The 24,957-nt window shown below is 34.7% G+C and overlaps 1 protein-coding gene across 3 annotated transcripts in view; it reads right to left on the reverse strand.

The window, feature by feature from the left end:
* Window positions 1-24,957, reverse strand: part of ICE2 (interactor of little elongation complex ELL subunit 2) — a 67,132-nt gene that overhangs the window by 32,021 nt on the left and 10,154 nt on the right. For all 3 annotated transcript variants that reach the window (XM_005903843.3, XM_070377999.1, XM_070377998.1), the window contains exons 4-10: window positions 22,464-22,725; window positions 21,394-21,513; window positions 11,300-11,437; window positions 10,578-10,694; window positions 10,237-10,396; window positions 9,096-9,277; window positions 633-1,629 (exon numbers count right to left, since the gene is read on the reverse strand). In XM_005903843.3, coding sequence (XP_005903905.1) covers window positions 633-1,629; window positions 9,096-9,277; window positions 10,237-10,396; window positions 10,578-10,694; window positions 11,300-11,437; window positions 21,394-21,513; window positions 22,464-22,725 — 1,976 coding nt within the window. The remainder of the gene's footprint in view (window positions 1-632; window positions 1,630-9,095; window positions 9,278-10,236; window positions 10,397-10,577; window positions 10,695-11,299; window positions 11,438-21,393; window positions 21,514-22,463; window positions 22,726-24,957) is intronic.

The raw sequence follows: 24,957 nt of genomic DNA on the forward strand, positions 1-24,957 counted from the left end.
CCAAGATAAAACAATTGAACTACCAGCTTTCTATTTCCTCTGACCATTACACTATTAGCATTTCTGTTTACTTCAACTGTAACTCCAGCAAGAGCTGAAATCAAAGCTTTAAGGTTCTCTTCCTTTTATTCTACTACCCTCACAAATATATCAGTGAGACAATGTCTGAAGTAAAAAAGTTTTAAAAAGTAAAAGTTTTAAAAACTAGTGTTATTCATAATAGAGACAGACCTGAGGTGCAGCCATGTATCTATTTTACAAAATGAAAAAGTACAAAACTGCATTATAACATCAAGAATAAGTAAATTTAGATTAATACACATTTATCGTGATTTTTGACACACTTCCCCTTCATCATTCGGCAAACCACATTATCTATAGCTTACTGGCCATTGTAAATGTTGAATAAACACAGGTTACAAAAAGCCATACAACTGTGGGTGTGTTTTTGGAGTGAAGGTTTTTACACAGTCAATGATAGTCCATTTTCCAATCAAAATGAACCATCAATGACTATGTAAAGATCATAAACTTTATTACAAAGAGAAGGGAGGGGAATGAGGGGGAAAAAACCTAAGGACAAGGAACAGGCAAAACAGTTACTATAAAATTCTTTGTAAATATTTACTTACGTCCTTTTGGCTTCTGAAAGGCAGAAGGCCAGATAGACTTTGGCCAGCTACAGGCATCTGATGGAGCAGAAGGCTGCTCAGAAATAGGAGGCTGTTTAGAGTTTTCCGAATTCATTAAGGGCAATTCAGGTATTTTTCTGGAAATTGGTTTTAAGAGTTCATCCTGCATTTTTAAAATTTCTCCAACTGGATCAAACTTTTTATATACTCGTTTGATAGGTTTTTTTAAAACACATGACTCTTCAGGACAAGTACTATTGGTCTGGTTTCCTGTAGAAGTCTGTCCTGAGGAAGAATTTAGGCTAGCTGGTTTAGAACTTAAATTAGAACCCACTTCAGCTGTCTTTCCATGACTATTACTTTGACACTCCATATCAATGATTAAACAGTCTTCATCTGTATCACTACTGTCAAGAACTACATCTTCAGTGTTCGCTGCTTCTGATGTAACAGTCTTTTCCTTTGAATTAGTGTCTGTGTTCTCTAGAACATTTACTCTTTCATCAACACTCTCCATTTCAGTGGCCATATCATTTTTACTAGAGGTTTCAATTTCCATAGAACTTTCTAATTGTAAGGGATCAGATGTTTTCAAGTCACTATCTTGCACCAAAGGCTTGTCAGAATTTGATACCTTTTCACCACATGGTATAAATCTCTGATCATCTTTATTTTTGGACTCTTCAGGGCCACTGTCTATCATACCAGTCACCAGCTGTTTCTCCTTCTGCAACTGTTCCATCAGAATCTGAGATAAGCTTCTAGAATGAGCAGAAATGTCTGGTGAAGTTGGTGCCTCAGATGTGTCTGCTATGCTGGGGGCTGTGAGTGTATCTGTCATGGGGGCTACTGTGGAGGTACTTGCTGGACTTGGTGACTTTGATGGTTTGGTGGTGGTTGCTCCAAAAGTTTCAAGTTCTGTGACATCATCATCAAACTCCAGATCCAAATTTTCTAGGGTCTCAATTTTTCGGCACTCGTTAACTTCATAAGATATCTTAAGAAAATATATTGGCAAACTATTAGCAACAATTCTAGGCCACCCCTCACCTATCAGTGACCCATCACAGACATAGTTCATACTCTTTAAAAGGAGAAAGAAAAGTCGAATGGTTTTGAAAAGTTCTTGCTTTGACAGAGTATTGGCAACTATTACCCTTATCCTCCCAATGAAATGTTGACAAAACACAGAAAAAATTTCCAAGTTGCTATACCACAGGAAACGGGAAATACTTGTGAACTACTACATCTCAAGAGGTATTCCCACTAATCAAAAACAGGTAGGACCTCAAAGAAGAAATGTGAGGCCAAACAGGAAGGCAGTGGATTTCCCTTCACACACACTTTATATGCTCTCGCAGGGACTTAGGTGACCAGGAAGAAAGCCTCTTGCCACTCTAAGGAAACTGCAACTGTGGAAGAGTCACCAGCCTCTAACATCAATCAGTACCTTTTTTCACACATCCACTCAGGGAAAACAACTCTCAGCAGTATGAGGAAAAATGGATAGGAAATGGTTTTACTGTATCTTGGGACATGAGGCCATTGAAGGTTATAGTTTTTACGTACTGTTTTAGTCGTGGAAGAACTCCAGACAGTTTTAATTTATTCAGGAATAAACTGTCTTGTCAAGTAGCAAAATTTCTCCTTAGTCTGGCAGAGTATTTTGGATAAACACCATGAAATTGTCTTACAGCTTAGGATTTGAGAGAAAAATACTCTGACAGCCTCAGGCAGTGAGTAAGATCTATCTGTGTAAATCACCTCTCTGAAACTCAATTTCCTCATCAGTAAAATAATGATAATAGGGTCATCATCTTAGGTTTGTTCTAAGCATTAAAAGTGCAATTATATATAGAAAATTTCTTGGTATAGTCAATCATAGTAGTTTCTCATTAAACAATACCACATTTAGTAAAAAAAATAAAATAAAGCTATACACTGTTTACGTGAGGCATTCTTACACAAACAGGGTTAAGGAGAAACAATGGGACATGACATCAAGAAATAAAGGATTAACAATATTAAGTGTTAGAGAAAAGTCAATGCAAAAAGCATTGGATAGAAAAAGGAATCCTATGTTGAACAAAAGATGAAGTCCAGGAAATTCCTAGACAGTCCAGGGGTTAGGACTCTGTACTACCATTGTCAAGGGCATGGGTTCAATCCCTGGTCAGGGAACTAACATTCCACAAGCCACAAGCCACATGGCTTGACTGAATTAAAAAAAAAAAAAAAAACCTAAAAGGAAAAAGATGAAATCCATGATGAATAGATTGATTTGTGACATGCCAAATAACATTAAAATTGTCAAAACTGAAAAATAAAAGAAAAATTTGAAAGAAACAACTGTACTTGGTCAATGATACACTATTTCTAAGTAAAGAAAGGGATGTAGAAAATATGAATATTTAATAACTGAAACAAAGATACATGAATGACTGAAAACATACACATAGACTACAAAGATATACCTTTTCCCGCCCAAGGATCGAAGGGGTATTTCCAAAGACGGACTACAAATTAATACACAAAGAAAATATCAATAAAGTACAAAGCAGAATCTACTAAGGTCTGACTGTTTAGAAGGAAATAAAATTAGAAATCATTAAGCAAAAAGTCAACAAACAATAATAAATGCAAGCACTTGGAAATTTAAAACTGCCCAAACTGTTGGATAAAAGAAGAAATTAGAGAGATAATTACTGATTATTTAAAAAGCAACAAAAATGAGAACAATTATTAAAAATCAGAAATATCATTCATAGCCTTTTCAAGAAATAGGTGAAGGATAATATATTCAAAATAATGAAATTTCATAAATATAAAACCAAAATTAATGAACTGAAAAACAATGCTATCATTCCTGACAGAACAAATTTGGGTAAAATTAAAAATGGTATTTATCTATAAATATGTGCTTATAAAAGAATTCTGTTAAACATATTAATTATATCAATAAAATTAACACTTCCTTAATGTCATGAAATACCTAATCGGTGTTAAAATTTTCTAGTCTGATACATTTCTTTTTACAACTGTTTATTGGAATAAGGATCCCACCAAGATCCTGACTCTACATTTGGTCGATGTCTCTCAATTTTCTTTGTCAACAACTCTCCCTTCAGTTCAATTCAGTTCAGTCGCTCAGTCACACCTCTCCCTTACTCTCTGCCAATTCCGATATCCACCAGATATTTGTAGAAGAAACTAGATCAGTTATCCTGTGGAATTTTCCACATTCTGGATTTTGCATCCCCATGATATCATTGAACACATGCTTCCCCTACATTTCCTATTAAATGATCTAGTAGCTTAATCAGATTCAGGCACATTTTTAAAAAATCTTCATATGTTGTATGTGGTAAAGTATACCTCCCACTTCAATCAGGAGGCTAATGATGTTTGGTTATCTTTCTTCTTGTGATACTACAATTGTTCTGTTGCTTCATCAACTGTCAACAACCTATTCTATCAAAATTCCTTACTGATCTTTTAATGATTTTAGCAGTCATTGATGATGATCACTGCCTAGATTAACTATCTCATTAGGAGTTGCAAGGTCTTCTCTGGTGGCTCAGAAGGTAAAGAATATGCCTGCAATACAGGAGACCAGGGTTCAATCCCTGGGTCAGGAAGATCCCCTGGAGAAGGGAATGACTACCCACTCCAGTATTCTTTCCTAGAGAATGCCACAGACAGAATTCTGGTGGGCTACGGCCCATGGGATTGCAAAGAGTCGAACTCGACTGACTGACTAATGTTTTCACAATCACCTAGAAGCTGCAAAATGGTAACAGTAAAATTCTAGCATTACCGTGAAATACAGTTTGTACTGGAAAAGACAGATATTTGAAATTTTAAAAGTTTTCAGAATAATGATACACTAGCATCCTCTGAAGGTGACTAACACTCTTTTAAAAAGATATTATTTTAAATTCATGGATTTTAACATATTTCATATGTTTCCAGCTACTGCAGAGTTGTTTTTTGTGACAGTCAAGCTAACACATCTCGGGTCAACGGGAAAACCTTCAAGCATCTTTTTTACACAATTGCAGTTTTATTATAAGATTTTTGCTTCTTTGATTGGCATTTGTACCTCCTATGCTACAATTCTTGGTATCTAATACAAACATAAGTACTTGTGTGTTTTATCATACTATCTAATACGTTCAAAGTAAGAACAGCAATATCATTACTAACAATGTGATTGTTAAATGAAATTTAAGATTTTTTGGCAATTCTTTCTGAACATGATATAAATTTTTGGTCACTAAATTATCTGAATGACCATTTTCACTTAATATATATTGGATATCACATTATAGTTGCATACCTAGAGCTTTCTGATTCTTTTTATAGGCATACTTTGGAGATATTGTATATTTCAGTTCTAAACCTCCCCAATAAAGCAAATATCACCAAAAAAGTGACTCACACAATTTTTTGTTTGTTTCCCAGGGTATATAAAGATATATTTACATTATAGTCTATTAAGTGTGCAATGACTTTATGTCTTTAAAAGTATATACATCTTAATCAAGAAATACTTCACTGCTAAAAAGTGCTAACAATCATCTGAGCCTTCAGCAAGTTGTAACAGTAACGTCAAAAATCACAGATCACCATAACAAATATAATTATTTTGAAATATTCAAGAATTACCAAAATGTATCACAGTGACATGAAGTGAGAAAATGCTGTTGGAAAACGGCAATGAGTGACCTACCTGATGCAGGGTTACCAGAAACCTTCCATTTGTAAAAACCCAAAACAGCATCTCTGAAGTGCAGTAAAGCAATGTGTGCCTATAATTGTTGCATAGTAGGCTACTGAAGATGTACAGTTTATTTAATTAATACCCTATTAAGGGACATGAGGACTGTTTCCAATAAATACCTTAGAGCTGATATGAATATCCTGCACAAACATTTCATTCTTTTCCTAGTGCACCTTTGAGCTACATTTCTAGAAGTGAGAATTCTAGAACAAAGGATGAACATATTAGCTTTCCTCTGTTCTGTTGGTACATCTTTTTCTTACTATTTCTGACTGTAGAAATGTTACAGCAATCATCTTTTTTTCCTCTAATAACTTTGTAAGAACTTCCATCAACAATCCTCTTTCGCTTCTCATGTTTAATTGAGATGGGTTTATCTGTTTAGATTGTTACCTGTAGGATAACAATCCTGTGTGGGACTGTCCCAGGACAGCATTCATAGACTCATGGCTCTAAGCCCATGTTTCATTGTTACCACTAGATATGTATCTGTGTATGAAGGTTGGTTTTTGTTCGTGTGTGCATATAAAATCTTTAGTACATTCTACTATCTGCTTCCTCTTTTCCCCTCTACCACAACTGTCTGAAAACTTATTTTTCCTTTACCTTTAATGTCTTGTTCTGCTCAATAGAGACTTTACCACTAATGATTTTTCCCGAGTGAAGGCTTCTGTCTCGGAAGGAACTTTTGTTTGTTAGTTTCTCGAGTTCTTAGGGCCCACGTCATCTCAAAACTACGTTGAGATCCTGAGTGTCCCTGCACTCACCTACAAATTAGAGTCCATCCACATTATCTTCATTTATTTTCACATCTTTCACTATCCTCTTTCCATCTGAGATTATTTTCCTTGTGCTTAAAGAATATCCAGGCTTCCCTGGTGGCTTAGTGGTAAAGAATCTGCCTGCCAATGTAGCAGATGTGAGTTCGATCCCTGGGTTGGGAAGATCCCCCAGAGAAAGAAATGGAAACCCACTCTAGTATTCTTACTTGGGAAATCACATGGACAGAGGAGCCTTGAGGGCTACAGTTCAGAGGGCTGCAAAGAGTTGGACATGACTTAGCAACTAACCACCACAACAAAGAACATCCATTAGTGGGGGTTTGCGAGTAGCAAATGCAGCTTTTATTAATACCTGAAAATATCTTTACTTAATTTTTTATTATTTAAGGATATTTCACTGGCTATTTTCTCCCACCACAATATACTGTCCCCACAAGTCTCCTGGCTTCCATTGTTGTTTAGAAGTTATTTGCCAGTCAAACTCTCAGTCCTTTACAGGCAATGTGCCTTTTGGTTCTTTGGTGGCTTTTAAGAGTAGTTTTTGTCTCCAAGTATGGTTTTGTCCCTTTCTCTCTTTCATACCTTCCTTTTGGGTCAAAGTATACTGATGTTGGACATTCTCACTATATTCTCTATACCTTGTGCCCTATTCTCCATATTTTCTTTTCGTTGTTTGTGTTTCATTAAAAACAGTTATTTCAGACCCAACTTCAGTTTATTAATTCTCTTATCAGTTTTACCTAATGTGCTAATAACCATCTTTACAGAATTCTTAACTGTACTTGATATATTTTTCACTAAAATTTTTTTAACTTAGGTCTTTTTCAAATCATTGTTTGTGATGGTTCTTGCTCAGAGCATCCAGTCTCCTTCAGTGTCTAGTTATCTTTAAATGCTTTCTGGATGCTATATTTGAAAGTTATTTGTAGAAATAATATGGAGCTCAAAATGTCATTCTGTCCCTCTAAGAATTATTTTCACTTGCTTTTGCTAGGTATCTGGAGATACCAGCAATCCAAAAGCATCTGAACCCAAGTTCAAGGCCTGAAAACCCAGGATACAATCTATGAGAAAGCCAATTTATTTCTGGTTCATCCTTATTCCTGGGGTACAGCCCTGCAGGGTCCAAGCTCATGGTGGAAAAGTGACTGGTCCTGTGATGCTGCCAAAAAGCACATTTTCTGTTGCCTCTTTAGAACTGGCAAATATCATTAGGGCAAAAATTACCCTACGTGACAGGCTTACCAACCTGGATTCCAGTTTTCTTTACTATCTCAGTCCTATATGTTCCCCTTATCTTGTTAGGTCTTTGATGATTCTAAGAAATAAATTTATATAATAAGTACAGTGTTTTTCAATTGACATCAGTAATGGATGGTCCAAATTATCTGGCCTGCCATTACTGAAAGAAGTTACTCCGTCATTTTTTATCCCTCTTAACCTACTTCATTTTTTTCATAGTACTTGTTACTGACATTCATCTCATACCAATGTAAGTTTTAGGTAGATTTTAAAATGTAAAACAAAACAGAAAACAACCTATAAAAACTTAAGAAAGGTTGGAAGTGCTTTATGACATACACATCATAAAAACATTGAAAGGCAAATAGTAAACCAAAAAATACATAGGCCAATGTGAAAAACAAAAGGTCAATATTCTTAAAATAGTATGAGTTCTTATGTGTAAATAAGAACTACATTTTCCTATTTTATTTTCTAATCTGGCTTGCTCTCTCATTTTATTCAAGTCTTTTTTCATATTTCCTGTCCTTGGAAAAGTGTTCCTGATCATGAATCCTATTCTCATCTCTTTTCCCTAACCTGCTCCATTTTTATGCATAGCATTTATTAATATTTGTTTTTGATACAGTTTTAATTATGTGTCCTGACACTGATGTAAATTCTGAGAAAAAAGAGGCTTCATTTTTATTTACTGTTGTATCAGTGCATGCAATAGTATCTGCTCAATAAATATTTGCGGGATAAATAAATAAAAGTTTTGTAAAATAGAATGTCTTACTCTAATAATCATGGGAAAATATTTTACAATACACAAAATAATAAAGGTTAGTATTTATGAAATGCCAAGCACTGTTCTAAATGCTTTAGATGCATTAACTCATTTAATCTCAAATAATTCTACAAGTTAGGTTATCATTATGCATGCCTACATGCTCAGTTGTGTCTGATTCTTTGTGACACCATAGACTGTAGCCCACCAGGCTCCTCTGTTCATGGGATTATCCTGGGAAGAATATTGGAGTGGGATGCCATTTTCCTCCTCCAGAGGATCTTTCCTGCTCAGGGATCGAACCTGTGTCTTCTGCAGCGGCAGGCAGATTCTTTATCACTGAGTCACCTGGGAAGCCCAGGTTATCATGATATCCATCTTATAGATAAGCAAACTAGACACAGATTATATAGTTTGCCTAAGGTCACATAGATAATAAGTATATACTAATAAGGATTAACAATTCTGCTAAATACTTTCTGCATCAAACTCATCTGATCCTTTTCATACCTAAAAACTATTGAATACTAATGAAACCAATTAAATAAAACCATTACCACACTGACCGCCATTACTGAGTTCTTAGTATATAAATACTACTAAAGGCTGTGCTCAACATTTTATGTATAAATATCAAATTTAATCCTGACAGTAATTTTATGAAGCAGTAATTTTTATCATCCTTCTTCCATAATAGAAGAAAACTGAGGCTGAAGGAGGTTAAATAGCTGTCTAAAGTCTAGATCCACCAGGGGTTCAACTTTAACTTTTAATCTAACGTTTATATTTTTAATTACCAGATTTAGAGACTTGTAGTAAAACATTACACTTTAAAAGGATAAACAAGTACATTCTCTTAAGGAAAAAAAAAATAAAGTGTTACATACATCCATTTCAGATATATATTCTTCTGGTTTGTCCATAAATACTGCAGACACTGGAACAGATGTATTTTTGGACATCATGAATTTTAAAGGAACTTCATGGAAGATTTGATTTCTCTCTCTCATTGTCATTTTCTTTTGGGGAAGTGGTGAATTAATATAAATTACTTTAATTGGTTTTGAACCTTAAAACAGAAAAAGAATAGGAGTGATTAATTTGTAGTAGTCATAAAAAAATAAAACAATATAGGATGTACAACAGAAGAATTACTAAACAGAGAGACACAGGATAGGAAAGTGGAAGCACATGTCCCATACATGTGCCTTGAACATGAAGAAATTCAAAGACTCTTAGAGATGTAAAGGCAAGAAATTCTTACTGGCAAAAAAATATGTTCTGTTTCTAATAAGTTTTTAGAGGATTTTCTGTTATTATTAATATTATGCTTTTACTGTCATTATTACTCAGTTACTCTTGAGTTATACTTTCAAAAAGTGATAAAATGGTTACCAGAGAATATTTCATATTTAACCCTAACTTGTAGTTTTATTTTTAGACACAGTCCTTCATTTACTAGAACTGTGCTATTACATATAAGAATATTAATTCTAGAAGATACAAAAATCTATTACATATGAACAAAAACAGAAAGGAAAAAATATTTTATACAGAATTCATGTGTAAATATTAATTTTACCATCAAGAGAGAGACTATGTTTATAAGTATAGACTTACTTTAAATCTGAATTCCAATAATAGGTAAGTAAACAAGCCCTAGAAACCAATCCATTTGAGACTGTCTAATAAAATATTACATTCCTTTCATTTCAGTGAAAGACAGAAGAACCTTTCCCATTTCATATGCTTCTGGCCACCCTAAACTATAATTTTTTTCTCTACTTCTCACAAACCTAGCATGCATACAGGTCCTAGAGATCTAATAACTCACTTATGAGAGTCAATTCTAGAGCAGCACTATGTAATAAAAAGTTCTCCTGAACATAATTGTCAAATTTATATCAACCTTAAATCAAAACTTAAGCTTTTTGTATTTGACAAATGACCACCTGTATTTAGAGAGCTTAAAAACAACTGTTTGAACTCCTCTTTTGAAAGCATTACTTGATGTGGCAAATCACACACCTGCAACAGGTATTACTTGAATACACACTGGAATTTCCCACTGTTCCTTGTAGCTTGGTCCGTGATTATTTAATAAGGTAAATAATGACTGACTAGTTAAAGCTATCTGAGGGTGGTATCTTGCAACAAGCTTCTCTGCATTTGGGTCTTCACTAATGTCCTGAAAAACAACGTAAGACTTGTTACTTGATTATACTTTTGGAAACTTTGACTAAGTAATGAGAAGAAGGGAGAAATTAAGAAAGGATACTTTAGAACAATCAGTTTACATGTACTTTATGAGGTAAAAAAGATTACCTCATAAAGTTTTAAGGAAGATCCCAAACCATCTTACTACTTACATAATGCATAGCTGCAGCTATTTGTTCTGGTGTTTCAATGGCTGGTATGGTATCTTTTGACAGCTGCAACTTTGCAGGCATTGAGGGAAATACTGTTTTCACATATTTTACACTTCCCTAAATAAGAAAAAAATGAATGTTTTATAGAAAAATCGTGATGTATTTTTTTCCTGAAGTATCGTTTCATTAAACTTAAAATTCTTCATTCTACTAAATGCAAATTATCAAATTTAGAGCCTTCTTAAGACAAGACTTTCATGTTTTTACTTGACAATCACCATATATGTGTTTTAAAAAAAGGATCCAAGATAAGGATGCCATGGAATTTTCTCTGTCACTTTAAATTCTAACCTCTCATTTTATTCAGTACAAGTCAAAACCTGGTGTAAGAGAAGATATCTTCTCCACACACATACTTCCAATATGATTGTGAGTAAAATCCTTTAAAGAGGCTTTTTGCTTGTATTCAGGAACATTAAAAAAGGTAGAAACTAAGAAAATCAAGAAATAAAGTTGGTAGTAATAATTTTTAAAACATCAAATACTTGTAGCCATACAATAAAAGGGGACACATATGTATCGCATACTTTAAAAATTACATCTTGCTACTGCTCAAAATTTAAGCATAAATACTGAAATATATTTAAATTATGTTTCTATGTGAAATATAAATATTTCAGACAAAAATATGTTTATTTTTATTTTCATATGGCAAAACTTACCAATGCGAGAAGAGTTTTTTCTAACTTGAATCCCATCTCTATTCTGAATGGGAAGAATCCCATTAAGCTGGTGACCTCATGGAGAGTATAGAATTCTGGATACTTTTTCACTTGTTCAATACAAGCTTTTAAAATTTGCTAAACATTAAAAATTAAGAGAAATTCATTTTTACTGTACTTCTCTAACAATGCAACAAAAATAATTTAGTTACATATGATTATATAATTGTTTATTTCAAGTATGAGCCTCATTCATTAACTGAACTTCTAATAACTCAGGCATACTGTACATTCTTTATTTGATTCAAACTCTTATTTTTCATAACAATTCTTTTTAGCTTAATTTCTTAAAAAAAATGATGTTTAATAATCCTAAAAGTAGCAATTGTATTAGAATTCTCCAGGCCAGAATACTGGCATGGGTAGCTTTTCCCTTCTCCAGGGGATCTTCCCAACCCAGAGATCAAACCCAGGTCTCTTGCACTGCAGGTAGATTCTTTACCAGCTGAGCCACAAGAGAAGCTCAAGAATATTGGAGTGGGTAGCCTATCCCTTCTTCAGTGGATTTTCCCAACCCAGGAATTGAACCGGGGTCTCTGGCATTGTAGGCATATTCTCTAACAACTGAGCTACCAAGGAAGCCCTAGAATTTAAAGTTAGAGAAGACATATTTTCTATGCTACTTAAGAAACTGTCAAAGAAATAGAGACATGTGAAAATTTTAACACACTTTGTGGCAATAAAATCAGCTACATGAATGATTAGAAATAAGTTTAATACCCTAAAAATATTCCCAAGCACAATGAATTAATGAAGTAGTTATCTTACAGGTTATTCTAATCTTCAATCTAAAAACTAAATGAGGAAGGTTATAACTAATTTGTATTTTCTTCTCTCTAAAATGTTCTCAAAATATTAATGACTTACAAGGAAATGTAATGAGGAAGGAAAATTCACTGTTTCACCCAAACAGAATATATTCCACTTGTGATGACACGTAAATAACTCAAAGAAGCACAGCAATTTTGGAGGGGGTAGGGGAGTTAATAATGTAAAACCATACACACTACATTATCATCTAAGATACAATTGTCTCTCGGTATCTCTGGAATCTTCCATGGACACCAAAATCTGAGGATGCTCAAATGGCTCACATAAAATGGTATATAGTACCATCAGCCATCCATATTGACTGACACAGAACTGGCAGACATGGAGGACCAAATGGATGTGTTTTTTCTTCATCTCTCAATAAACTTTAATCTGAACCTTTTAGAATATAGAGTATCACAAAAGCTTTCAGCAATAAGTATACTTTTATATTTTATATCCCCTTTCCCTTCAGACATTTATAAAATGTGTCATTACAAATCAGTATCATTACTCTAATACCTTTTCAAATATAATTTCATATCATCTTCTCCTCTTCTTTAATCTTCTCTCCCTGCTATCTTTCACAGTTTTCCCCTCAATTCTATGCTTTTTAATAATGACTCTGATATTTAATTCAGGATATTATTTGCAACTGGGCTTCACCGGTGGCTCAGATGGTAAAGAATATGCCTACAACGCACAAGACATGGCTTTGAGCCCTGGGTTGGGAAGATCTCCTGAAGAAGGGAATGGCTACCCACTCCAGTATTTCTGCCTGGAAAATTCCAGGGACAGAGGAGCCGGACAGGCTCCGGTCCATGGGGTAGCAAGAGTTGGATGTGACTGAGCAATTAACACACACATACACACACATATTACTTGCAGTTAAGGCATATGTAGGATAATATGGAGAATCTGTTTGATTAGATATTTATCTAAACATCTTTCTTGGTAAAACTCTGTTGAGTGTCACAGTCTTTAAGTAAGTTTACTCAGTAATCATGGCAAAAGAAAAATTCAGTGTAAATCTATGACAGTTTTATACCTATACTCAGGGGCTGGAATCAAGATTGCCGGGAGAAATATCAATAACCTCAGATATGCAGATGACACCACGCTTATGGCAGAAAGTGAAGAAAAAGAACTAAAGAGCCTCTTGATGAAAGTGAAAGAGGAGAGTGAAAAAGTTGGCTTAAAGCTCAACATTCAGAAAAGTAAGATCATGGCATCCGGTCCCATCATTTCATGGCAAATAGATGGGGAAACAGTGGAAACAGTGGCTCACTTTATTTTCTGGGCTCCAAAAATCACTGCAGATGGTGATTGCAGCCATGAAATTAAAAGGAAGGAAAGTTACTCCTTGGAAGGAAAGCTATGACCAACCTAGACAGCATATTAAAAAGCAAAGATAATACTTTGTCAACAAAGGTCCCTCTAGTCAAGGCTATGGTTTCTCCAGTGGTCACATATGGATGTGAGAGTTGGACTATAAAGAAAGCTGAGCGCAGAATTGATGCTTTTGAACTGTGGTGTTGAAGAAGACTCTTGAGAGGCCCTTGAACTACATATAAGGAGATCCAACCAGTCCATCCTAAAGGAGATCAGTCCTGGGTATTCATTGGAAGGACTGATGTTGAAGCTGAAACTCCAATACTTTGGCCACCTGATGCGAAGAGCTGACTCATTTGAAAAGACCCTGATGCTGGGAAAGATTGAGGGCAGGAGGAGAAGGGAACGACAGAGGATGAGATAGTTGGATGGCATCACTGACTCAATGGACATGGGTTTGGGTGGACTCCAGGAGTTGGTGATGGACAGGGAGACCTGGTATTTTGTGATTAATGGGGTCGCAAAGAGTCAGACACGGCTGAGTGACTGAACTGAACAGATATATTATATAGTATTAAAGGTATTTCACAGCTGGTAGGTATTAAGTAACTAAAAGATCTTAAAATATTTAATTTAAAAATTTTAATTAATAATTTACTTACGTTGGAAAAACAACTAAGTGAACAAATGAGGTTAAGAGATTCAGGCTGATCCCCATCACCCACCCACGAATATTATTTAACACTCAAAGTATCCTGAAAATTAAAAACACCAAAAACATATACATGTACACATCATTACGAAGAAAGATGAAAATGATTATGCTCCAGAAAGAGAAAATACATTTTCATACATGTTTCAAGCTTAACATTTAACAGACACTACTTCTGGCAATATGCTAAAGTAGTATCTTGAACAGCACTCCTATCCAAATAACACAGATGCTGGCTAGGTTACAACTAGCAATTTTCATGCATTGCTGGGCTTGGTAAAAGCGAGAAGAATCTCCAAGAATCATAACTAAATAAACTCCAAATACCTATAATGAGGAAAAACAGGAGCAGTGAGCAGTAAGAAACACATGAAGTGGCTTGAGAGCAAATGTCTCAACTAGTTCTAAGATTAGGTAGGGAGATGAACATCAGAGTGCTACATTTAATGCTTGAGAAGCAGAGATCTTAATAGATATATATATACCCACATTCACAGCAGCATTATTCAAAACAGAAGCAAATCAAGTGTCTATCAATGGATAAACAAAATGTCCATATACATACAATGGAATATTCACCCTTAGAAAGGAAGTTCTGCCACACACTACAGCTGGATGAATCTTGAGGACATTATGGTAAGTAAAGTAAGTCAATCACAAAAAGACAAATACTTTATGATTCCACTTATATGGGGGTATCTACTTTGGCCACCTCATGCAAAGAGTTGACTCATTGGAAAAGACTCTGATGCTGGGAGGGATTGGGGGCAGGAGGAGAAGGGGATGACAGAGGATGAGATGGCTGGATGGCATCACTGACTTGATGGACGTTTGAGTGAACTCCGGGAGTTGGTGATGGACAGGGAGGCCTGGCGTGCTGGGATTCATGGGGTTGCAAAGAGTCGGACATGACTGAGTGACTGAACTAAACAGCAGACAAATTTAGAGACAGAAAATAAATGGTGTGTGATACAGTAAGAACTAGTTTGTGTTTGTTCCTTATTCCTGACACATAGCTCCTAAAGCTCTTGGAATCTCCTAAGTGATAAGAATGTCTTCTTTATGCTAATAAGATGACAAAAGGCCCATAGGCAGCTAGTCACAAGTAGCCAACGATTTGATCAAGCATACCACTAAGTAATCCCCACAGAAGCCCCCCCTCAACAATCTCAAGAATGGGATCCAGAGAGCTTCTGGGTTGAAGACACGGAGGTTTGGGAGGGTAGTGTGCTTGGAAAGGGCATGGAAGCTCCGTGCCTCTTCCCTCACAACTTGCGTTATGCATCTTTCTCTTCCATTTGGCTGTTCCTCAGTTGTATTCTTTATATTAAACTGGAAATAGCAGGTAAAATACTTTCCTGTGTTCTCTAAGCCATTCTACCTAATTAATGAACTCAAGGCAGGGGTGAGTCATGGAGACTCTAGGCTCAGTGTCTCAAGAGTTGGAGAATCGATTGGTATGAGGGAAAAATCCCACATAAATGGTTTCAGAAGTGTTGTGAATAGAAACAGTTCAGAGACAGGGATAGTTTCAGTTTTACAGGATGAAAAGAGTTCTGGAGATTGGCCATACAAAAATATGAATGTAGTTAATACTATAGAACTGCACATTTAAAAAATGATTAAGCCAGTAAATTTAATGTTATATGTATTTTACCATAATTAAAATGAATTTTTTAAAAAAGGTAAGGAAATTCTGACACAAGCTACAACATGGTTGAATTCTGAAGGCATTATGCTAAGTAAAATAAACCAATCACAAAAGGACAAACACTGTAATGACCCACTTTTATAAGGTACCTCGTGAAGTTAAATTCATAGAAATAAAAAGTAGAATGGTGGTTGTAAGGGACTGTGGAGGGCAAATGATGAGTTATTTAATGAATATAGTTTCAGTTTGAGAAGATGGAATAGTTTGGGAATAAAGGATGAAAATCTATTCACAACAGTGTTCAAGTATTTAATGCTACTGAACGATCCTTAAAAATGGTTAAAATGGTAAATTTTGTTATATATTTTACCACACCAAAAAAAGAGAAATATAAGACAGACTGAAACCTAATAAGTTTGGGAATCCCAAAAAAAGACTTGAGAAAATGAAAAAGAAGCAATTAATTGAAAATGGCTGAAGGAGGTGGGAGGGGAGTTCAGGATGGGGAACACGTGTATACCCATGGTGGATTCATGTTGATGTATGGCAAAACCAATACAATATTGTAAAGTTTAAAAAAAAAAAGAAAATGGCTGAGAATTTTAAAGAATTGATTATGAATTTAAATATACAGATAAAGAGACACAATGAACCAAGTAGAATTTTCTTTTTATAAAGTACATTGTAATGACACTGTAATATATCAAAAATAAAAAGCAATCAGAGAGAAAAGACAAATTCCGTAAAAGAAATTGACAATTAAACAATACATTTTTCAATAATACATGAGCCAGAAACAGGAGAATTATATCATCAAACACTGAGAAATAAAACAAACTGTCAACTTAGAACCATGTATGGACTAAAGCTATCTTATTAAAATGAGAACAAAGTAAAAATATTTCCAGGTAAATAAAAAAGAAGATGGTTCACCACCAGGAGATTTTCACGAAAGGAACATCTAGAACATAAAGCATTTTAGGAATAATGAAGAGGATCTCAGAATGTATATTTGAAAAAAGGAGAGGGAAAGGCAAAAAAAGGTCCAAATTTGTAGTTAAATGAAGACAAATATTGCCCACATAAAATAATAATGCAGGTTGGTTTAAAAAAGAGACAGGATTATCATATGACCCTACAATCACATTCCTGGGCATATATCCAGAGAAAATACACTGTTTGAAAGGGATAGGGGTCAGTTAGGTAGTTCGGTATGGTCATGTACACACCGACATATTTAAAATGGATAAGCAACAAGAACATGCACGTGGAACTCTGCTCAACGTTAGGTGGCAGCCTGGATGAGAGAGGAGTTTGGGGGAGAATGGATACATGTACATGGATGGTTGAGTCCCTTCGCTGTTCACCTGAGACTTCACAACATTGTTAATGGGCTATAAATCAATACAAAATAAAAAGTTTTAAAAACTTTTATTTATTTGGCTATGCTGGGTCTTAGTTGTGGCATGGGGTTCCTTCATTAGGGATTGAACCCAGGCCCCCTGCATTGGGAGCATGGAATCTTAGCAAGTGGACCACCAGGTAAGTCCATTTTTTTCTTTAAAACATACTTTTTCTAGCTCCATAAACTGAAATATTCTCAGAAGCACTGATCAATGTAGGTGCAGTGAGCATCCCCAGTGCCCAGACTGTAGTCTTGAAATACCACTAGAAACTAAGGCTCTAGGAGCTTCCTGATTCCAGGGCTCAGTTAGGTATTGTACAAAACAAGCTTCAAAGACTTCTAGAATGACTCGAAGCCAGTATGAAGAACCCATCACTGTTCAAAGCTGGTATTATCTGAGTTTCAAAAAGGATAATTGTAGTGGACTAAAACCCATCAAATATACTTATCTTCATGATTTAATAATATTTTTAAAAAAACAGTGATCACCATTGTAAAGTAAGAAGGGGCCAATTATGTTTTTGAAAACTGATAAAGAATCTAGCAGTTTTTCTTCTACATGAAAAGGGAAGCCAAACAGTAGATGAGGAAAAATATCTTCATAAAATTATTCCAACTAACGAATAAAAATAAATGATGCAAATAGAATCTTATAATTTTGCAGACCAAGTGAATCAATGAATCCAGGCATTAAACATCAATAGCTCCTAACATCTCAAAATCAGACATTATATGTCAACTGATTAAAGAATACACCACCATCTAAATATGTTCAATCCCTTTGGCAAGACTATAATTCTGATCAAGTTTTGGATCCAGTTGACAATTTCTAAGAAATACAGAGCAAAGAGGAACATGTTGAGGATTATTATGAATATGTAATTATCAAAATCTAGACTATAGGAAAGTCTACAGGTCAAATGATCCAGGTTCTTGATTAGATAGCTAAAGGGAAAAAAAAATATGGGGGGTAACTGGTAGATTAAAAGAAACTGTTTTATCAGGTAAAGGAAAAAACATCCAATGTATACAGTAGTTTCCTTTATCCAAGAGGGATATACTCTAAGACCCTCAGTGGATGTCTGAAATCATGGGTAAAACCAAATATTATTTCCTATCCATATATATCTATGATAAATTTAAAAATTAGGCACAGTAAGAGACTAAAAAAAAATAAAAACAGAATTACAGTGATATTGTAATAAGTTATATGCATGTGGCCTTGGCCCTCAAAATATCTTACAAAATCAAGGTCTCTTCAGTCTTAACTAAGCACTGCAGCTGTAACTTTGGCAGTTTGAGGTGGGGCAACAAAACACAAATTTCTTTTTCCTTCATTATAATTTCATGGATAGAAGATTTGTTTCTGATGTAAATTTTAGCAACTTCAGCATATGATTTTTGTTCTTTCCTTACTAAATTGAGAACTTTCGCCTTTTTACTTAAAGGAAACACTCTGTGGCTTCTTTATGACATACCCAAATTGCCAGCGTCACTACAGTGGCATTACTGGGCTATTATCAAGCAAAGTAAGGGTGACTTGAACACAAGCACTGTGTTACCTCAACGGTCATCTGATAACCGAGGTGGTTACTAAGAGACTCATGGGTGGGAGATGCTAGACAAAAGGATGATTCACATTCCAGGTGGGCTGAAGCAGGATGCTGAGAGTTCATCATGCTACTCAAAATGATATGTGATGAATTATTTCTGCAATTTTCCACTCATGGATAACTGAAACTGAGGAAAGTGAAACTGAGTTGAAGGAGGGACTACTATTCAAGCCATAAAACTTCCGTATTTACAATATTCAAAAAACTCCCACAGATTAGTAACAAAAAGGGAAAATACAATAGAATAAAGGGAAAAACCTGAACAATCAATTCATAAGAAATGACCAAAAGACACGTGAAAAGATATACAGTCTTTTGTACAGAGCACTCTATCCTCTAGCTTGATTAAAACTAACATGACTAAGTATCAATTTGTTGAGAATGTGGAGTGAAAACTTCTCAAAACCTGATAGGTAGAATGTAAAGTAGCGTAACCAGTTTGGAAAACAGTCTAACATTATCTACTGAAGTTGAAGATGTGCCTATGCTATGCCCACAATTTCATTCCTAATCACATATCCAGCAGAAATGTGTGCACATGTGCAAAGAGACATGTATTGACAATTTTCACAGGGGCACTGCCTTGAATAGCTCAAATCTAGAAACAGTCCCAATTTTTAAAAATTTATTTATTTTTTAATTGAAGGATAATTGCTTTACAGAATTTTGTTGTTTTCTGGCAAACCTCAATATGAATCAGCCATAGGTATACATATATCCCCTGCCTTTTGAGCCTCCCTCCTATCTCCCTCCCTATCCCACCCATCTAGGTTGATACAGAGTCCCTGTTTGAGTTTCCTGAGCCACAGAGCAAATTCCTGTTGGCTATCTATTTTACATATGGTAATGTAAGTTTCCATGTTACTCTTTCCATACATCTCACGCTCTCCTCCCCTCTCCCCAAGTCTGTAAGTCTATTCTCTGTACAAACAGCCCAAATGTTGATCAACAGAATATACTATTTATGTGCATTCGTAAATGTACAGAAATGAAAATGAATGAAATACAACCACACACATATATATACGTGAAACTCACTAACATACTATTGAGTAAAGCAAGAATTTTGTTCACATAGTACAAAAGGGGGGACTCCCCAGGTGGTCCACTGGTTAAGAAAACACCTTGCAACGCAGGGTATGTGAGTTTGATCGCTAGTCAGAGAACTAAGACCCTACAGGCCATGGAGAAACCAAGCCTACATGCCACAAGTACAGAGGTCAGCACACTCTGGAGCCTATGTACCACAACTAGAGAGTCTGTGCCCTGCCATGAAAGATCCCACATGACACAACAGAGATCCCATGTGCCACAACTAAGACTCAATGCAGCCAGATAAGTAAATACATAAATATTAAAAAATAATAATTCACATAAAATTTAAAAACAGACAAAAGAAAGCCTGAACGACCAAAAAAAATTTTTTTTAAGGCATGGAAATTATCAAAGAAGTCACTTGGCACAGTGATTATTTCTTCAACAAGGGAAAACACTATTTAGGAGGGATATACAGAGGGCTTTCAGGTTAATGGTAACATTTTATTTCTTGACTTGGAAGAGTCACAAAGGTGTTCACTATATAATTATTTGTTGGAAAGCTATATATATTTGTTCTAAATACTTTCCCATAGGTACATTTCATACCATAAAATTAAAATTTGAAAACAATAAAAAATTAGTTAAATATCAGTGAGTCTTTGGGGTGAGATATAAAACGTAACAAGACAATGTGCTGCCAAGTCAATCTGGGTAAAAAGACTTAAAGCTGATTGCTAGCTATCAAATAATGTACTTTGTTAATAAACATGTTTATTTTATAAAAGTGGTAAAATACCCTTAAAATCTACATCTTAACCATTTTTAAGTGTAGATTTCAATACTATTAAGTGTATCACATTGATTTGTACAGAGACTAGTTTTAAAGGCTTAAAAATAATTCAGACTAGGGTTGATATGTTTAGATGAATACTACAACTCTAAATTTTTACTGTGTCCACTAAATGATGGGAGGTTGCAAGGCAGAGCGATTTCCATGCATTTTTTATTTTTGCTAATATATCTGCATGAATAATTTAAATATAATAATAAAAAATTATCTGATGAAATTTATCATCTGGTGGCTGTTTACCATGAGGATAGTGAACACAAATTTATGATTCAGTTCTAAAGGATCATTCAGATTTTTAAGGACTAAGATAACCCCTTAAACCCCATTCTCTCCTAAGGCAAATCAGTTCATCACATTAAATCATCCATATGAGTAAAATACAACTCAAATACAGTAGCTAGATCATTAAAAGAAAATATATGAATATACTGTAGTGTCTGATTTTGAGGTGTTATTATTTCTAGTATTTCCATCACTTAAATACATGATGAATAAAAGACCTATATACAATTTGGTCTCTAATTTGACAACATTAATATATACTTTTGGAAAATCATCACACATTTTAAAATGCTGCTATTGCCTATCACTTGGCAGCTTAAATAAATGTGACTTTTCTTTACCTCTGTGACGAGACAAGCATCGTCAGAAAGCATATTATAATCCTGGGCACATTTCTTTGCAGAATTCTGCAAAAATTTTAGGAATTCTGTAACTTCTTCATTCACATGTTTTTTCATTTCCTGATTTTGAAAAAAGAAATAGACACATCTTGGAATAAGATGCCTAGTTAAAAACAATCACTTCTCAATCAATGCATTAATAATTTGAACTTAAATTATCATATCCAAAGCAGAAATCACAAAACAGTTAACTGTGCAAAAAGAGAAAAGCTGATGACTAACACTACAATCAGAAATTACATTAATACAGAATTACAGAAATACATTAATTTTAAATAATTTCAGAAATACATTAATTTAATAAAATGTTCTGAATTAACATAAAAAGGGACAAACACTCAAATGGAAAAATAAGCACACATATGAATAGGCAAGTTACAAAACAAGAATTAGAAATGGCTTATAAACACATGCAAAGTGTTTATTTTCATTAGTAACCACTATAATATAAAGCAAGAGATTGCCATTTTTTCCCCATATGTTCAGTATTAGTGAAGATATTCTGGAAAAACCTTTGTACAATAGTGGTATATACAAATTGGTTTAAAATTATTGCAGAACGATTTGCTCATGTATAACTGCAGCTCAAAGCCTTAAGAACATGTATAGTTTTTCATCTTGTAATTATATTTCTAAGAATTTATCTCAAGGAAATGATCACAGATATGAACAATGAGTTTGCAACAGTGATGTTCAACACAGCAACACATAACTGAGAATTCGGAAACTACTTAACTAAAGTAATGATTACACAAAAATTTTAAAGTGATTCAAGGTAAAGTTCTACTACTAGTACTTAACGTGAACTAGGGTGAAATATACTCAGAACTAGAGCAAAATGCCTTAACTATAATAGAATAAAGAACAGAATTAAAGCATTAATATTCTGTCAATTAAATTCCTTTTATTTTTAATTTTTATTAATAATATTTATTGTACCTAAAAACAAATTTAAAATACTTCCTAACTTTTAAATATTTTTTATGGAAGTTGAAGAACAGAATACGTACCAAGTATTGCAAGTAGTCATTTTTATTTATTCCAACAGTTTTGGAATTTGGAGGGACTTTTGCATATTTAACCAATAAATCCACATAATTTCTCTGTTCTCTCTGTGAGAAACGAGAGAAACGAGGATAAGGAACTCTTGGTTTTGGAAGAAGAACCATTCCAACTGTGGTTTTAACTTTTTCCTTTGCTTGAGCTGCTGAATTAACTGTCGGCTCATTTTCTACAGAACCTGCTGAGGCATTCAAATTTTCTCCTATACGTCTGGAAAAAAAAAATACAGTTTACAAATATGTGCTTTTCATAAGAAGATTACTATCATGAAACTTCATGATTCTCAATCACCAGGGAGAATATAGAGTGATTAACAGACTAAATTCTGGATTATTATCTAACTCTGCCACCTGCATTTTGATATTTAGCCATTTAGTATAAATTAAGTATTCTGTAGGATAGGATCATATCACAAGTCTACCTTCAATTATCTGATGGAGAGGAAGAGGCATATCCTGAAACAAGTTATTCAGTTTGGAAGTTTCTCCCCTTTATTGAAGAGGGGTTAGTTAATCACTCTTGCCAATTACATATGCAGGTATTTTGGATTTACATTTTATTACAATGCAAGTTGCTTTTTAATACTTAAATTCTTCAATAAGATATATCAGTTAATGTAGTGAACAAAAGCCAAGAGGAACAGGATAGGATGAGGTCACAAACTTGCAGTTCACAAATTCATTGAGATTCTAAATTTTCTGGTTTCCTCTGCATTTATTATCTCAAGAATTAAAAAGAAAGTCTGAACACTATGTGGATATATTCTATGGAAGCAATAGTTGTTTGAAAAAAGTTGTATAATCCTCTATCACTCATGCATGTGGCTGAGTCGATAGAAATGTCTTGTATAAATACAGGAAATCTTGGCGTGCTGCTGCTGCTGCTGCTAAGTTGCTTCAGTCGTGTCCAACTCTGTGCAACTCCATAGACGGCAGCCCACCAGGCTCCCCCGTCCCTGGGATTCTCCAGGCAAGAACACTGGAGTGGGTTGCCATTTCCCTCTCCAATGCATGAAAGTGAAAAGTGAAAGTGAAGTCGCTCGGTCTTGTCCAACTCTTAGCGACCCCATGGACTGAGGCCCACCAGGTTCCTACGTCCATGGGATTTTCCAGGCATGAGTGCTGGAGTGGGGTGCCATTGCCTTCTCCAGAGAACCTGTTACCATATTTATTTCTAAAATGCTACCCCCAATTAAAAAAAAAAATCACCTTATTAACCCAGTTAAGGTTCATGAACACAAATTTCTTACCTGGTACATATTCTGTCTCTGTTATTGCTATTCAGTGTTATAATCTACATTTTTCATAAGAGTCTTAAATTACACACACAAAACTACATTTTCTTAGCCTCTGCAACTTTAATTTCCACCACAGTAACTGTACCCTACCTATGATTTGGTTCCAAACTAAACAACAATAACCAAAAGGAAGGGAAACTAATGATAGGATGAATGTCTGCTGATTCATTCTTCATTCCTCCATTCATTAGTACTTATTTTGAGTGACTACCACACGCCAGCCCTATGCTGGGTAGTAGACATACAACCATACAACCAACACTGAGTGCGATAAGTCTCTACTCTCTAGGATTTTATAATCAAGTGGATCAGGCAAATGGATGGGGAAGAAAGAGAAGTAAATACGTACATCAATACAATGTGACTATGGAGACCTTGGGTTTCCAAACTGAACATATTGACTAGGTGACTGGGGAGAATCCTAAGGATATGGAAATCAGGGATTAAGAGGAAGAAAGGGGAGGGGAAAGAAAGATCCAGAGCAATGATTTTCAATCTAACAGTATTAACCCTCAGAGCATTCTGAAATCCTGTGCATGTATCTGGGTTGTCCCAAAATAGAAGAATAGAAGGCATTTAGAGGTCAGGAATACTAGATTTTTATAATGTGTGGTAGTGTCCTGCACAACATTCAGAGGTCATTTCAAACTTTCCCTTCTCATATACAAATAAGTGTGGTCTGTTATTATTATTGTATTGTTATTTATCCAGCAATAAATTTTACTTTTATTATGATTTTTTTTTGTGATACAGTTTATCTTAAATCCAATTTTATTCATGTCAGCTGGTGCATCTGACTACTTCATTAAATCTTCTACTGCAGTAGCATCTACTATAGTACATGATAAAAATGATTTTCCTTTTATTTCATATAAGGCATTATTTTAAAGTATTATGTCTGTGGCTACTAATATCTATGAATTTCAATTCATAGCAAAGAGGTGTCTTATTTCTTATTAACATTTGTCACACAAAGTAGGAGAGTTTCAGCCTCGTAAGTCTGAGAATTACCAATATCAGTGTCTGGATGAAGGGTGAGACAAACCCCATCTAAAACTACCACTAATGTGTTTTAGATCACCTTTAAAATACTAGAATAAATATGGTAAAAATTTCAAAATTCTTAAAAAAAAAAAAAAAAACTT

The sequence above is a fragment of the Bos mutus genome, chromosome 10 (genome assembly GCF_027580195.1).
Source record: "Bos mutus isolate GX-2022 chromosome 10, NWIPB_WYAK_1.1, whole genome shotgun sequence".
Classification (NCBI taxonomy): domain Eukaryota; kingdom Metazoa; phylum Chordata; class Mammalia; order Artiodactyla; family Bovidae; genus Bos; species Bos mutus.